Below are 18,467 nucleotides of genomic sequence, written 5' to 3' on the forward strand. Positions count from 1 at the left end.
ACATGATATCGGATATGTTCCTTACGTCGTAACTACAATCCCCTTCCATTTCATAAATGTGACCTACCGAATAAGACTATTTACCGGATTTGTTATCTCATAAGCAACACGACGGGTGTCATATGTGGAGCAGAATCTGCTTACCCTTCCGGAGCATCTGAGATCACCCCTACTTTTGGTGGAGTTTGTGTTGTTTATTCTTTAATTTTCTATGTTGTGTCATGTGTGCTGTTATTTGTTTGCCTTTTTCATTGTTAGCCATGGCGTAGTCAGTTTGTTTTAGATTTATGAGTTTGACTGTCCATTTGGTATCTTTCGTCCCTCTTTTACAACATCTGGCAATTTTATAAACTCCGCACGTTTTGAATAAAATAAGATGGAATTAATATGTATGACACCAATGTGGAATATTACTTTAACATTAAAACAACTGATCCTATCTTTTTTAATTTTACTTGCACGTGTTATTGAATATAATTTCTATAAAAAAATAATTTCTATAGCATTGGAAACGTATCGCTGTAATTACATCTTTGGCAATGCCAGTATATTTGGTTCTCGTATTATAATTATAACGTATATGTTAATTAAGTGTCGTTAAGTGTAGATTTTCAAAGCGGATTTGCAAAAAACGTAATCCACATACCTTTACTTTGCAATTTCGACAACTTCTAATATCCTTGAATAATTTTGTATCCGCCCCACAATGGATACTCTTAACATTAGATAACGTATTTGAGAACACTATATATAGTATCTCAATTTAACAGATATCAAAATAGATTAAATTTTTCTGATATGAAATGAGTGCGTCTGACCTATCGATTTATTTTTTACATTTAAATCTTTCCCTTTATTTATCCATGATGATAGGCGTTGAATGAATGTATTCAACTGTCCCTGTCATCAAGATACGCTGTTTATTTATAAATAAACTATATTTAACAACAAAATATTCGTGTTATTCTCTGTGGTTTTCTGGGAGCATTTTTACAAATTGTCGATTCTTTTCAAATGGTTGCAAACGTTTAAGTTATACAATACAGTTTGATAAAATAAGAGACGAGTAAAACGTTTATTTAGTCAGGTTTGTAATAACTTTAAGCAGATGTCTTTTATCAATATTATCACTTTAAACTTTTAAGAGATTTCTCACAAAATCCAAAAATAATTAAGATCCTATGATACTGGGATCACTCCCAAATTCTTTAAGAGTTTGAGTTACATAGTCTGTGTAGTTTTATGTATAGTGCACTGTTTTGTAAACTTTTCGTGTATTGCCATGACATTGCCAATTTTCTGAAGTTAAGAGTTGTGAATATCAACATTATATGTTCAACATCCTTTAACTGTATGACATTTAGAACACTACTTTAATGTTTATGCCATTAACATTGTTTTTTTTTTATTTTACTGAAACATATGCCATTATGATATTGAGATTTGAAATAAAGGTTTTATTCATATCTTAAGAAATATATATAGCAAGAGATATCTAAAGACAGATACAGAGGGTCACTCATGAAAACTTTTTTTTGTTTTTGTTTACTGAAACATATGCCATTATGACCTTGATATTAGTAAAGGTTTTGCTCATATCTTACGAAATATAAATGTAATGTTATTTTATCTTTAGTTTGGAATGACCCTAGGTATCTTTCTTTAGATACCTTTTGTTGTTTTATGATGACGCTGTCTGATTGGTGTATATAATTAAATGTAGAAATTTGCAGAAGCTTTAAATTCTTGAAATCGAAAATCATAACGAACTATGACGCATCAATGTGTAACAAATCTATAAAAGAAAATTACATGTACATTTCTTTTGATATGAGCAAAACCCTAACCGTCAAGATGTAGGTTGGTCGGTGTATTCTCCCCCTAATAAAACATGTACTAATATGTGTTAGCTCACTTTTGTTATGTAACGTCATAATCACATTGCTTATTTACATTTTATGTACATTAAACTAGTTCTTTACTTTGTTATATTGTAACGTTCCGGGGTTTTCTTGTCAGGATATATACCCGTAGTTACTTCTGTGGGTGAAGGAAGTTATAATAAAAATCATAATGGAAGTTCGTTAATTGTATTATTTCTATTTAAACAATACATCAAACACAGTGGTTCATGAAACAAAATACGTTAATACAGCAATACGGCAAGGTGCATTACTTGCACCAAGTTTAATAAAACAATAACTCGGTGCAAGAAGATCAACTTGGTGCACGGCATTCACTACTCAGCGTACTCGGTGCAGCAAATCTACCTGGTGCACTGCATTCAATGGAATACTCAGCATACTCGGTGCAGCAAATCTACTTTGTGCACTGCATTCAACTTGAATACTCAGCGTACTCGGTGCATGAAATTTTACTTGGTGCACTGCATCTAAAAACTCTCACCAAGCAACTTTACTTGGTGCTGCAAATCTACTTGGTGCACTGCATTATCACCAAGTGCTCTTACTTGGTGCAGCAAATTCTAGTTTAAGAGAGACTGCTAACTGCATGGAGGGTTTTGGAGAGAATCTCAACGTAGGAACATGCGTTCCGTATTTTATACTACGTGTGACGTAATACACAAGTTCTCTATAAACAAGAACACATAACGTTACATTTGGCGCGTTATACTGAAACTAAGTATAAACAAATACAAAATGAATAATTACACATATAAATAGAGTCGATATATAGATTTAAAGAAGTCAGCATATAATATAAGGTCAAAGTAAGCTATTTCTTCTGTAAAATACGAGACAGAAAACAACAACGGACATCTACGTGTATCAAGTGTGGAACGGAGATCACAGTAAAAATATCAGCTTTCAAATCACCGGGGCGTAACAATATGTTAGCAAAATACCCCCATTTTGTGAATAAGCTTTACCACCTAAGAAGCTGAGCTGCAATTTATTGTTTAATACAAAGCTTTATTTAAGAATTGAATGCTTCTTTTTGTAAATTCATTGGGGTGTAAAAGCGTTGACCGAAGTACATTTTGTATGAAGCGCGGAAGCGCTTCATTCTGAAAATGTGCGCACGGTCAACGCTTTTAAAACCCTATGAAGTTACAAAAAGAAGCATTCAATACTTATAATTACATTTTTTAGCTATGATCAAGAAAAAACGAATTTTATATTGTTTTTATTTAATTCACCTGTGCACTTTATTGTGGGACCACGTGTTATCATGAATGCAAAGTTTTATTGAATGAAACAATTGCTTACGGAATAACACGTGATGTGCTGTTTGCCAATCAGAATAAAGTATTATCATATACTTAGACTAAATAACATATAAATTATACCGTATGATAATAGCATTAAATTGACGTAAATTACGTATTTTTCGAATTGGTGCTTAGCGGGCTGATATGAAAAGTTTATCACATGCTTCGATTGTTATCACATGCCTTTCCGTAACGTTATCACATGGCATTCCGGTAATACTCGGCCAATTCCGGAAAATACACCTTAATGTTACGTTTTCAGTGAAAAACATTACAAAGTAGTGTACAAAACAATTTCTTGAATACTGGAAAGTATATTGTTTAAAATGATAAAAAAAAACAAAAAAACAAACAAAAAAAACAAACAAATTATTTTATAAATGCATTGTTTAAGTTTTTCTGAAACATGATTTAGAAAGTTTCTTTAAAAAGTTGACTTTTCCAAACAATGATCATTATGTATATTGTTGACTTATTTTTTTGTCGATTCGTCCATATTAATATGTTTTTTTCTTTCTCTCTTTCTGTTGAGGCATATGATAGAAAGATTTCAGATTGAATGTATCAAATTTTGGGTCCGACGGCCGTGAACTTTTTTACTCTTTAAACTTCGGGAACCACGTAAAAGGATCAATATATGAATCTGTTATTTTTCTCTACTGTTGAAGCATATGATAAAAAGATCATAACATGTCATTTTTCATATCGCATGTATTATCAGCCCTCGGTCAATATCAGCCCTCGAGCCATGCGGCTCTTGGGCTGATATTCAACCTCGGGCTGATAATACATGCGATATGAAAAATGCCATGTAATAATCTGATATTATAATGAAACAAACAACTTATGTAATTATTGCAATTAAACATTAATGACATCTTTTTTTACAGTAGCAGATACGTGTTTCGAACATTGATACTTTCTACAATGAATAACCGTATATAATCATAGAAAATCTATGGATATGGTATTAACTCTTATACGAATATATACATCATGTCAAACAATCAATACACAAGTGTTTTTTGTAAAAATAAAAAATAAGACAACCGAATGTTTCAATAGAATGATTTGAATACATTTGTAAAATATTATTGTTATTACCTAAATATTAGCCAACCAAGCGTCAACAGAAAGTATTTCAAAAGATAGCCGTCATCACAAGAGCTTGGGGAAGGAATAAAAGCAGCATAGTCAGATGCTAACGACTTTCAAACACAATAAATTCACTGCAGCTGATACATAAAATACATCATGAAAAGTTTATGCATGAGACAATACACATTGTAAGACAATACTATGTATATACAACTATGATGCTGATGCCTAGGTTTTTTTCTCTATAGATACATTATTTGAAACTATATATCACATTTGAAATAACATCAAAGTTTTTACAATGTATTTCTGTAAAGAATTAAGTAAAAATCCACTGTATAGTGCAGGAGTAGATATGCAGTTTTTTTGTGGTAAAGAAGAATATTTACCCCATAAGAGAGAGACAACAGAAACCAAAGTATATTCCAACTCATTAGTAAACATCAAAATGAATACTGTACGGCAAAGAACGAAAAACGACGAAAATACAAACAATAGTTCACAATAAACAACATATACATTAAAGATTGACCAAACATTAGGACTGTTCTCAGCTGCTCTAATTATAACCCGGAAAATAAATGAAATGTTGTGATCAGCAGGAAGACGTTCGTTGCATGAATATGAATGCCGACAATTTTTATGTCTTTTTGTTTTTTCATTCATCGTTGTCATTTATATAATTGAGTTCTACAAGGATTTCGTATAAGCTGTATAATCAGGATTACTTCACAATTTTCAACATGAGAAAATGCTAGTACTAAGTCAATGTAAGTCAGGAATATGTTTTCCATTCGTGAGATGTGATTGGGCTTCTGATTTTGCCATTTGATTTGGGGTCTTTCCGTTTTGAATTTTTCTCGGAGTTCGTTATTTTTGTTATTTTACTTTTTGTAAGTCACTTTCGAGGATAAGAAGACGGGACGAGGTTATGAAAGTAAACAGTGTGTGCACTTATAAGACTGTCTTGTCGAACGGTAAAACAACTTCTTTAACATATCAGCAATTTATACAGACTTTTCAAATGAGGTTAACCTAATTCAAATATAATTTTCTATAATCCATATTAAACAGGTGTTATAATTTGTTGGTCAATCTCTATAAATAACAACTGTTTGTGTAACGGATGGACACCAGATTCAATTAAAATTAAAAACCAATTGTTCAAAGAACAATTGAAGGTCTTTCCACAAGTAAAGATCTATTTTATTATCAAAATATTAAAAATCAATCTAAAATGTCAGTTCCAATGACTTTATAATGTATAAATATGAATTTAAAGCAAATGTCAAAATCTAGAACGTCCTATTAACCTTTGACCTTGACCTCAATTTCAAGGTCACCAACCAAGAACCTCAAATAAAAAGACCCTAGGTCTGTAATATGTATGGTAAATGAGTTATATCACTTTAGGCATGATTTTAAATATAAGATGGGCGAAAACTCTCATTTATTGTTTACGCACCCTTCCAACCAAAATTTATAAGTTACAACATGTCACAACTCACAATTTAGTAAAAATAATTTGTCAATATCTTTCACGGTTGTTGAAAATAAGTGAAAATAAGCCAAAATCAAAATTTAGAATATGACCTTGACCTTTGACCTTGACCTTATTTTCATATTTTTGGACCAAGGAAGTTAAATCCAAAGACCCTAGGCCTATATCACTGATGGTTTACCAGTTAGAAACGCATATCACTTAATTTTCCTCGGAGTTCAGTATTTTTGTGTTTTTACTTTTTATATCAAATGCATAAAGGGAAATAACTCTCATATGGAGTCTCCGGATAACTTCAGTCCAAATGAATATCCTAATCCTGAAGAATTTACGAGCAATTTGGTAAAATAAATTTGTCGTAATATTTTACGGTTGCGAAGGAGTAGTGGCCACAAGAAAAACAGTGTTTGGGGAGATAATTCTTACAACGTAAATTATTTTGTTACGCAGTTGTAAATTTTTAAAACTTATAAACTATACGACATCATATTCCAAATATCTAAGCGACATCTTTTGAAACATCAATACTACACAAGAAAACAAATTAGGCGGAAGAAAAAAAAATTAATAATAATCAGAACAAATTCAATAGGTCTTTCCACGGAAAGGTGGAAAGACCTAATTAATTTCCACCAACTCTTAGGATAAATTTAAGGTTAAAGGATATTAGACCTGATCCCTTGTTGTGTGTTTTATCATTTATAATCCTCAAGCGATATATATATATGTTCAAAACTATGTTTTCGTAGATAAAAAAAGAGTTTGGTGTTTTTATTGCGTTTAGTTCGTTGTGTCATTATTTTTCAATTAGTTACACAATTTCATACGATACATGTAATACTAGATTAAAGAGCTATCAATTAATTAAAACAACTTTTAATGAAATAAAGAAAAGCCTTGAATTTTTTCTTAATTTGACTCTTTACATATAATCCAGCCAGTTAATAATAATCTGAATATAATTATGTGTAATATATAATTACATAAAAACATATAACAAATAGGTTCAGTGTTAAAAGTTCACAGTAGTTGTTTTAAGAAACATCAAATAAAAACGCAAACTTACTTTCATTTGCAACTAATAACTTCTTACTTATTGGTTCGAAATGCAATGCACGTGGAAAACTCAGGCCATCACGAGAGGATAATATTGTTCTGCAACGCTTTCCATCAGGAGTAATGATGACAACGCTGTTTGTATCCGTACTGACAACATACACGTTTCCATTGCTGTCTACTGATATACCCTGTGGATATTGCATACTTTCCACATCCTGGAAAGTTCATTTTAAGTTTCCAAGGATGTCATAGCATGATACTGTATTGCTGTCTTCATTTGTATAATAAATATTGTCATCATGCACCGCAACATAAGAATATGCTGGCATTTCAGGGCAAACAATCGTCTTTTTGGATTCACTATTCAATTGAATTTCCATTTTGCCATAGCCTATCTTACAGTATACAAGGGAATTTTTATTCAGTGTTATACCAAATGGATATGCAGAAGTTTCAATAAATCTCTTTATCTTTTTGCTTTTTAAGTCAATAATGTGAATACGCTTTTCAGTATAACCTCTGGTAACGGCAATGGTATTTTCTGTTTCAATAAACGCAATATCACATGGTTTAAAATCCAGTGCGATTTCAAAATCGTGCAAACCGTTGTTATTCGACGCGATTATTTTGTGACCGTCATAATCAGAAAACATCATCTTTCCACTTGGTAAAATTGTGCAACCTCTTATTAACCTAGTAGAAGGTAAATTAATTTGTATTTGTTTTGTTATTTTGAGATCATCCACGCATTTTGATGTTGAAGTAGGTACCCTAATCTGAGCTTGTTGGCATTTGTTTTCACTAAAAACAACTTTACACAAATTTGAATCAACACCAACTGACCCAAAACTTTCAGCCCGACAAATATTCTGTACTTCTTTGTTAATCTCCAAAGACAGAGTTTTTATCTTCATGTCCTCGCTTTTAAGGACAGATAGAATACATTCTTCTTTATCCGAAACCTCTTTTTCAATGTGTTTTAATGCTAAAAATGTTTGAAGTTCTGATGCATGTTGCCTTATGTTATTTTGGTTACCTTGGAGGTCAGAAATTCCCTTTTCAATGTCTTCAATCTCACACAACAACAGCTTTATTCTCTTACTTTCATTTTCTTCATTAGCATATAATTCTTCAATTATTTTGTCTTGTATTTTGTCTAAGTGGTCGTTGATCATTTTCCGGGTTTGGTTTATATCACGTTCAATCTCTACCCTCTGATCCTGTAGACATTTTAAGTTTTCTGTGCGGTCTTCGCGAATTCTTCGTACATTTTCCAGCATTTTGGTCAAGATGTGTTCGACCTCAAGAAATGCATTTGATGATTTTATATTATGAACGATGTCATCAATTGCCCTTAAATCTTTACACTATTATGCGTCTCTATAACACACCTTCTACAACACGGGCAATCGTGTTTCTTGCAGAATGTTTGATAGTGTTCCTTGTGTTTTTGACATGTTTGTGATATCTCTAACACATTTGTTGGTAGCTTTTGAAATTCTGTAATGGAAACAGTGTCATGGTTTCTTGTTGATTTTGATGCCCCATGGTGCCCTTTACACTCGTCACAAAGTCCCTCGTCACATTCTGAACACCACATTACTGATGCTTTGTTGATGTTTCGGAAATCACATACACCACAAACAGTCCAATTACTCGCCATTCTACAAAACAAAAGCATTTAACAAATTGGTGACACTGCAGATGTGCAAACTCTACAGAAAAATGTGAATATAATATATGTTTTCATGTGGTCAACTTTATAAATGAGTACTTGCATGGCCTGTCATATTTCGCAGATTTCGATCAGCTAATTATGACACGTCGTTAAAAATCCAATGCATCGGTTGTTGGTGCCACTCATGACCCTGAAAAACGTCACGCTAGTTTTATGCTTAGACCTGTGGTTGTTCATGTGCTAAAACTGATTTCTGTAGATTATCCATGATGTTTGTTATTCAATATGTAATTAACTTACAATTTAATCATTGTATAAGTGCTTTTCGCTGGCATTAATTTAAGTAAATGTATCTCTTGGATACAATGTCGTCAATGAATGCGATTACTGATCTAGTTTTGCAAATTGCCCACGTTGATGTTTCGTCGTCTAAGACTAAATATATACCTGTAACTTAAATACGATAAAAGAAATGTTTAAATAAAAAATTGTTATATATCATTTTCAAATAATAAAAAATCACCTCATTCGGACTTAGACCGACAATGTCCCGTAATACGATATTAATTTGTTCGAGGGGTTTTAAATTCCCTTTGGCGAAATTCATTGACAATTAAGAGCTAGTGTTAAGAGCAAAGGACGTTGTATATTTTTGTCAAATAATGCCTTTTCTTTCAACCTGATCATAATATACAAAAATAAAAAGCTTCTCAAATAAAGGCAACAGTAGTATACCGCTGTTCAAGAGTCAGCAATCGATTGAGAGAAAACAAAACCGGGTTGCAAAAATAAAACCGAGGTTAACACATCAACTACAAGAGGAAAACAACAAAACAACAGAAACACTGAAGTGCAACAAATAAAAAACGACAATGCAATATACATAGAAACAACTATAAGATAACAACTGCCATGTTCTGGACTTGTTACAGGACATTTTAAGACAAAATGGTGGGATGAATCTGGCACAAAGGTAAAGTTCTGCACATTTTCTTTTTAAATTCTAAATTTAACAAACACTCAAATCAATAGGGAAAATCAATGGTGGTATTACACCTGTAGGATAAATTTGTTATTGTTTATCAAGACTGGTGTAGTAGCTCTAGTTCTGAGGTTAAAAATATTATCCCACAATCATATATAAATGGCGTTTTTTTTGTAAAATCAAACGTGTGATAAAGTCAAACTTAAGTTAGAAAACGGAAACCAACTTTAACGTTCGAAAATACGAATACATAGACAAGGGTAAGCCTTAATTGATACCCCCTCCGCCATGGCGGGGCATAATAACTTCATTTTGGCACATCATATAAAATATGACAAAGTATTGACTCATTCAGTATGAATTGTTTTAGTCGAAACGTCAGTTGTGGTCAAATTTTTGATAATTCCTAACAGTTTAAACATAAATAAGATCCAGAATGTTTTTGTGTCTAGGGATTTGATACAATCATTTGCAATGATGATATCACCTGAGATCACCCCTAGTTCGTGTTGCACAAAATCATCGTATTTTGATTTTGAAGTAAAAAATCTACTTGATGAAGATTTAGAGATTTCTTTGCACAAGGAAGTAAATCTCTTAAAATAGATCCATGTACGAACCATTTACTGGCCATTTAAATACAACGATGAAGTTGAAATTCGGGCCATGCGTGTTTTTGCAAGAAAAACCTTGTGTGTGCCTTAACTTAAAAAAAAAGTCTAAATAAGCTGTTAGCATTCCAACTTTATCAAAACGAAATCAGTGAGTTCTTTGCAGTTCAGTATGTTTGTTGTATAACCGATCTGCCTATTTTAGTAAATAAAAGTCAAAAACCTCATTATAAGGCCGGATACGTCTACCTTACAAAATCTTATAAGTGTAAAATTAATTGTGTGAGTTTCCCTTTCATATCAATGAGTCTCATATGTATAAAGTGAATCAGTTTATAATGTTCAAGCGATTGTATATCAGTCTTTTAATAGGGCTTTTTTTCTTTTGTTGAAATAAAATTATCAATGAGTGCGTATGGGTGATCCCTTTGTTCTGCCTTGAGTGAAATTTATAATTATAGATAATTGGTAAATATTATATCAGAATAGTTATAGCATAGATTAGCTTTGGCAAATCTAGATCTCTGAACACATACACGTTTAATGTTTTTGTAATGTAGGCGCGTCGTACAACTCCGTATAAAGCTTACATTAAACAGTGGTATGCTTAAAAACAAATATGATAAAGATCGTCAAATGTAACAGTAGAATGATTAAGATAGATTATATATTGATTATCATACCTTAAGAATCATGAAGTAGTCGTCCAAATGTTTCAAAAGAAACAATCGACACAACAAGGAAGGTAAATACGGTCACATGTTAACTGCTTCCTGTAAACAATAAAGTGATAATGGCGCGGGTATTTCAAACAACAGTGTTTTGTGATAACAAAATCAAGTCATATAGCGATTTTATAGATCAAAAGATAAAGGACGACACGTATCTGTGTAAGTGTATGAAGTAACTTAAATGAAATATTAACTGTCTGATTATATTCACGAGTATACGAAATTAGTTAGGATAACATTTAAATTTTCGGAATCTGTTTGTATTCATATATTTATGAGATATTAGATATAAACTTCGTGCATGGTAGTTGTAATTTCATAAAAGATGCCAGTTCCGATTCTACACTATAAGAAAAAAGAATGACTTTTAACAAATTTATAGTAACTTTTTGCAGTAAATGTCAAATAACAAAACCACACAAATTAAACAAATTAAACAAGCAAGATAAAATATAAGGTTTTTTGGAAGTTTAGCTAATATTTTATTTACTAAAATGCGTAGTAGAGAGTAAAGTAATAAAAATAATAATGAAGTCCAAATGAAATTTTAAATAGAAATGTCTCTATTCAAATTACAAAATCAAAACCTCACAAACACATCAAATGAATAGAAATCAACTGTACAATTCCTACCTTACTTTTGTATGTTATTTTGAAGTCAGATTGTGTCTTACGTCTGGTACTGTCCGGACCTTGCTTATAAAGTTTAAAGAAATTGAGATTCCCGTCTTTGAGTTACTTTAGCCCGAAAATTAGCAGGTTATATATTGGTTGAGGTTACCCGCGGCACGATCCTGAGGTAGATCCTGGAATTTCCAGACTTGCAGAAATGGACATCCGATGCTGATAAGAAAATAAGATAACTGTTTGGACTTTCTGTGCACATACTGCGGTAATATTGTTTACATTGAATGTGTTCACATACCATAGGTTTATGCAGTTAAAGCGTATTGTTACAAGTGCAGACATCATGGACATTTTGCTCGCATATATAATGTTCACTTAAGTCATATATCAGACCTCAAAACCAAAGAAGAAATCAAAATCAAAATTTCAAAGAGACTGCGACCAAATGAAAAAGTTTTCAGAGAGAAACAAATGTCTCAATTTCCATATCAAGTACTTGCATGAAGACAAGGAATTCGTTTTTACGTGCTCCACAGACAAAACGTGAATCAAAACAGCAGCTGAACAAGTTAAAAGAAATCACTGTCTTCAAATGTGAAAATTCGAAATTGGATACATGTACAGTAATGAAAGAAATTGTGATTTTAAGGTAAAATTTGGACAAATTAAATTTGGAACGTTTGCAACATGGTCCAATAATCCAAAAGAACGAACATGAGTTAGCCGAGCTTACCAGTAGTAATGAAAATTTTGAAGAAAAAAATAGTGCGTTTGAAAGAGGAAAACTTTAATTTAACTAACACTAGATACAGTTAAAACTTTGATTTGAAAAATTCTGAGATGCAATACAGTCATTTTATAAAAAAAAACAACGAAATTGAGAAACTCAAAGTACAAAATTCTGACGATATACCTGAACATCAAAATTTGATTTCTGAACTTTGGATCGCCGAGAATCAAATTGAAAGTTTGCGTACAAACTATTCCCACAGTTCCAGTTAACGCCTACGACGAGGAGAATACGCACGAATATATATCCGGAGACCGAGATTAGTGGCGAATATAAGCAGGACGATTTGGACACATTTGAATTAGAAATTAAATAAATTCACACAATATATTTTAAGTGGACGACCATTTGATATTCTGGGAGGGAGCAGGAGGATTTGTTTTGGATCGGTTATTAGTTTTTTTTTAAATAGAAGGACAGGTTATCTATTTTCTGCACTATATTGAAGCATGATTTTTCCGTTTCATTAAAAAAAGGGACTGATTATTTATTTTCACAACTATATAATTTTATAATATTCGAAAACTTACAATTTTGAAATTATTTGTTTATTATAGATACTACATGTATAGTCAAGTCATTATGTACCATTTAATCAGAATTAATCCTCCTTCTCTGCATAAATGATCATGAATCTTCTATATTCTCAACTGCATAAACAGGTATTGCACATATACACAGTATATGTATATAAGTTTGGTTGTATCTACCATTTTTTAAAAGTATTGGCAAACATGTTTCGCCGAGCGTACAAGGCAATTTGTTTTAAGGGTTTTGGAGCCACTGATGGCACAAGAAGCTATAGAACAAATAATGCAAAATCATGCTTTCTGGGTGTTCCGAAGACCCTTTCTTAATCTGAAAATGCAAGTTCTGTTTTAATATTTTTTTGACAATATTTTGGTCTGAAAGCAAAATTTATAGATTCCGTGTAAGACTTAAGTTTCTAGGGACAACATCAAAAGACCAATATGCATGAAAATGCAAAAATGTAATTCACATTGTTAAGTCTGTGGCTTCTGGTTTTTTTTTAAACTCATGATCAAGTTAATAACACAATTACTAAATTACAAAAGGAATGCAACCCTAACAGAATACAGAAGGGCAATCAATGAACAAAAGACAAATAAATAAGAAACACTGATCCCGAAAAATCAAGGGCTACGTCTGAGGGAGAACAAAACTTGCTTCTTGTAAAGCACTCGCCGTGAACACAATTTGATATAGAGACAAGCGTTTGGTTTTGAAATTTTCTACATGAGGCATTAGCCTCTATGTAGTTACGGCCCTGTATAAAAGTGAGGTTAGTGTTCCTGAGAAAATATACCTCAAGTTAAATGAAACCAATTTGAAGACATTTCAAGTATATTTAAATAATATTTATACTATTAATTTGTGAAGAATCTGGTGCCATCTCATACTTTCGATTAGACCTGCTAAGTTATTTATTTTCAATACATTGCAATTCAGGTGAATTATTTTCAAACTGCCACAGAACAAACCATTTATTTTTGTGATTATCAAGGCCGAGTTATTCATTTTCACCTCCCCCCCCCCCCCAGAATATCAAATGGTTGTCCCTTAATGCTATAGTGACAATTTGTTTATCCGTTTATCCAACCTTTTATATTTCTCTGTGTTTAATTGATTATATTGTTTAAGAAAGGTTTGTCGTAACGGAAACCACCTTGACTTTAACAATGCAAGTTAATCCATTGAACACTTATCCTTTGCTATAGACACTTTTTACATGTATACTTTTGTATGTTATTTTAAAGTCCATTGAGGTCTTACTTGTAGGTCTGGTACTGTCCGGACCTTGCTAAAAAAAGTTTTAACTATTCGTATTCCGTCTTTGAGTTACTATAACACGGAAAATTCCCGGTTATACTATTTTTCAAATTTCGTAAATTTCTTGAAGGTTTGACATAGTTATATATCATTAAAATTATCAACCGCATATGCATGCTGAATTTTAATGGTCACTACGACGACAAAATGAAGGATTGCTGTCTCTCTTTCGAGACTTTTTACGCAGAAGAGACAAACCAAAATTATACCCAAAAAAAGGTAGCGATTTTATTGATCCTGATGTACATTACGACAACTTGTGTCTCTGGCGAAATTCGAGTCAAAATCTAATTGCAAGCACAAATGGTGAGATTAAAGATCCGAAGAGTACTAAAACTATAGCCAAACCTTGACAAAGCTTCACATGCATTAATGAGATCAATGATCTACTTTGGAGCAGCTTTCTTCGATGAAAGGAATTATAAGGAATATTGGACAATTCTTGAAATACTATGATCGTTTGTTTCACGATCATCGATTATGTTGACCTCATACGATCTACTATGGAATATGGCAGTTGTTATCAATTAGTCCGTTTATACGTATGTGGGCGTTTGTTCTGTTGTGTTCCAATGTTTCTATTGTTCGTTTTCCCCCTTTTCTAGTTGATGTGTTTCCCTGGGGTTTAGTTTGTGACCCAGCTCTCTTTCCTCTTTTATGACTATTGAACAGTGGTACAGTACTTTTGCCTTTACTGACTACCAATTTTGAAGTATTGTCCTTATTCCCCAACCATTGATGAACACTTTCAGTAGGTTAAGATTGCATGCTGTAGAGCATAAATATTTGCTCAGAACCACCTAAAGCTTAGAGCATCTTTGTTTTGCAATATTTCTATAGAACATGTTTCATGTGGCATTAGAGCACTATTATACAGTGATCTTAAGGCATCAAAAATAAAGGAGCGTCTAGAGCAATCCAGCTTTAACGTGAACAAGAAGAATTAAATTTGATTTTAATCTTTGATGGCACAAAAATAATAATGTTCGAATGATTTTAACAACTAAGATCTATGGTTATTCATCAATACAAAATATTTGTTTTGTGGCTTAACATTTTTTTTCATGAGTCACACATGATAATGCTCCTTTTTTATAGATACACTTAATGGAAACGAACAAGTGAAATTGTATTTAGAGCACCAATTAATCGCACTTATCTAGTTACAACTTTAAAAGAGGGACTAAAGATACCAGATGGACATTCACACAAATAGATCGGGAAATAACTGACGACGCCATGGCTCAAAAAGACAAAACAAACAGACAAATCATAGTACACAAGACATAACATGTAAAAACTAACCCCACCAAATCTGGGTTTTTTAAAACTTGTTCCCATTTAACATGGTTTAAAAATTGCAATTTATAAACTTGATGATAGAAATTTCCCTATATGCGTAATAATAAGAATTAGTCATTCATTGGGCACACATAACACAAGCAATATTGTTTGTTTCCACATTTTCACAAATAATATTTATTGATCAAATAGACTTCTTGCTTAGTGAATTTACATTGTTTTTTTTTGTACAGTTTGTCATGCATATAAAGAATATGTGAATAGATAAACTCATCAAAGATCGCGGAAAAGTGGTTATTTTTTTAACAATTTTAATTGAATCGAATGATATATTCTGAAAGATTGTCTTTTGAATAGCAATACTTTTTTATTAATAGATAATCAGGATATAACGATATACCCCCCGCACACGACTTTTTTTGTGAGTTACGTTTATGTTATTCAATAGAAAATAAGATTATCTTATTAGTTGAACATTTGATAGAGTAAAGGTATACATAAATTTAAAAAAGTTAAGAACTGACACGAAGACGAATATAAAGACATGTAGGTCAAAGTATGATTTCCTATTCAGTGTGTATCGTCCTGAACATGCATGAAATATTTGCCACTAGACGTTAAGCAAGCAACCAAATATCAATCAACCTATTCAGTGTGACTCAATAAGATTTTCAAAATTTTACACACGAATATGGTAAATCTGGCTTTCTTTTATGAAAGTCTACATTAAAATTCATCTCACATATATGATAATGTTTCTTTATCGTTTATTGTAGCGATAAATTAACTTCACGTTATTTGTTTTTAAAATTAAAATGCGGGCAATGACGGTTTCATTTACACATCTCATCGACTGAATTTAAAAAAATAAATTTCCAAATCGGAAACAAAAAACTATCAGACGAATAAAATTTTGAAGTAAATTATAGATTGCATTATTATCAAGGAAAATAATGACCTCACACTGGTCATTATATTATGCCTTGGAGCATATTTCATTGAAACATGGTATCGTCCGGGTTGATTCTGAAAAACAATGACCTGTTATTCTGAAAGAAAATAACTCTATATAGGTATATAATTGCAGTTATATTGGCTGCCTCTTGAAAATGAATGTATGTTGATTGGAATAGACATTTGTTGTCTAGCCAAATAAAAAATATTTATCTTTCCAAGTGTTATAGTCAGACGAAATTAGCCAAAAGGGATTGTCCTATTTCTGTACCTCATTTAATTCTTTGGTCGAGCATTTCCTAGCATGCCCGATTGCAAGCAGTTATGAATTGAATGAAGTTTTCAGTGATGTGAATTTATGTGCAGTTTTCCAGAGAACATATCTGGTTTTTGGTGGTGTTCATGGTACTCAGTTTTTAGTTTTCTGTGTTGTTTTGTTTATTTTTATTTTTGTATATTTTTTTGTTGTTATGTTTTGTGCCATGATGCTGTGATGTCGGTTTATTTTCGTTTCAAGTGTCCCTCGAGTATAATTCGTTATCTTTTTGTATAAACAGCAGAATGGTTTTTTTCAAATTATATGTTATTAATACAATGTAATACATGATACTAAAAGCTTATATCAAACTAAATATGCTTTAAATTCTCTTATAAACAATGAAGATAGATTGATGAAACATTATATTTGAAGGGTAATTGTAAAATAAAATTCATAACAATCAATAGTATTATGGGGACGGAGTCCCCAATAACAGTAGAAAATTCAATAAAAAAAAATACGGGAAAATTTCCCGAATTTTTCATTGTACTAATGAACTCAAAATCGTTCAAATTTTTTTTGTCGTGTTTTGAAATCCCGGACCTGCGCAGAAATGTACAATGTACTTCCTTTTTCCGGTCTCGTTTGTATGAAACTTTGAGTAAAATATATATTTATCAGTCTAGTATAAAATAGGAAGGAACGCGCAATACCAATTTCATTTTTAATAATTCCTTGATATGAAAAAAACGTTACCTGATGATAGCGTTTCTTTGTTTACATTGCATATGACGTCATAATTTAAATAACGTCACAACTAAATCCCTAACAACAGAACCAAAATCGGAAACGTTACGGTATTTCCGTTTCTTTTTTTTTAAACAAATATTCAAGTTACAAAAAAATAATTCATACAGACCTCGTCCCCATTTACAGGTAATGCCTGCCTCATATTAATTTGACTACGACATATGTAGTTTTCATAGTAATATACTCTACAAAATGATTACCGGTTTTCATACAACACTAATGGAAGCCATAGTACAACATTGAATCAAAAAGAGACAAACTGAAATATTTTTTTTACATACTGCAGTTCATCGGAGAGTTTTTTTCAATAGTTTTCATTTGAAAAAAAAACACAATATCTTTTCCTCTTGTTTTATATTTTATCTATTTTCACCTTACCGTTAAAAATAATTCAGGAATCTTCAGGAAACGCCATTATGTCAGTTTAAGTAATGTTTATTAAAAATTTAGTTGTTTTAATAAACTATAATTCAGAAAAGCCACCGGTAATCGTATGAAAGTATTTGGGATTTTTTTGTTTTCACTGTTCTGAACTGTTTCCGATTTGATAAAATAAATCATTCTGTATGTTTTATTTCCGGATTTAAAAACAAGGTGTTAAGATACTGATGAATAATTGGAATACATGTAACTTTAGATATTATATCTGTTATCGAGTGGATTGGTTCTTTGTCTTTTTAAAGCAATATGTTCATTTTGAATGCATGAAAATAGTACCAGTAAAACTTTTGTTTTTATTTCATAACTTGTTTGTTTTACACATTTTAGTGTACACACACGATCTCATTAATTTTGGAGCTCATGCTATATTATCGGGTATTGTTTTTACCTTGATTTATCTAGTCCCAATATATTTGTGAGATTAATGCATTGATAAGCTATTGTTGAAATGATTTACTTCAGATATATATTTTATCATTTAAGTGGACAATCTATCAAGGAATCAGGCAGTGGTGAAAACATGACAAGCAAAAACCCG

General features: G+C 31.7%; 1 protein-coding gene across 1 annotated transcript; it reads right to left on the minus strand.

Moving 5' to 3' along the window:
• Nucleotides 1-6,588: 6,588 nt before the first annotated feature.
• Nucleotides 6,589-10,915, minus strand: LOC139499230 (coiled-coil domain-containing protein 186-like). Its single transcript, XM_071287905.1, has 2 exons — nucleotides 10,848-10,915; nucleotides 6,589-8,554 (listed from the first exon to the last, which is right to left on the minus strand). Exon 2 carries the CDS (start codon nucleotides 8,168-8,170, stop codon nucleotides 7,115-7,117), a length of 1,056 nt encoding a protein of 351 aa, XP_071144006.1. The 5' UTR covers nucleotides 8,171-8,554; nucleotides 10,848-10,915; the 3' UTR covers nucleotides 6,589-7,114.
• Nucleotides 10,916-18,467: the final 7,552 nt, after the last annotated feature.

Source organism: Mytilus edulis, chromosome 12 (assembly GCF_963676685.1).
Source record: "Mytilus edulis chromosome 12, xbMytEdul2.2, whole genome shotgun sequence".
Lineage (NCBI taxonomy): Eukaryota > Metazoa > Mollusca > Bivalvia > Mytilida > Mytilidae > Mytilus > Mytilus edulis.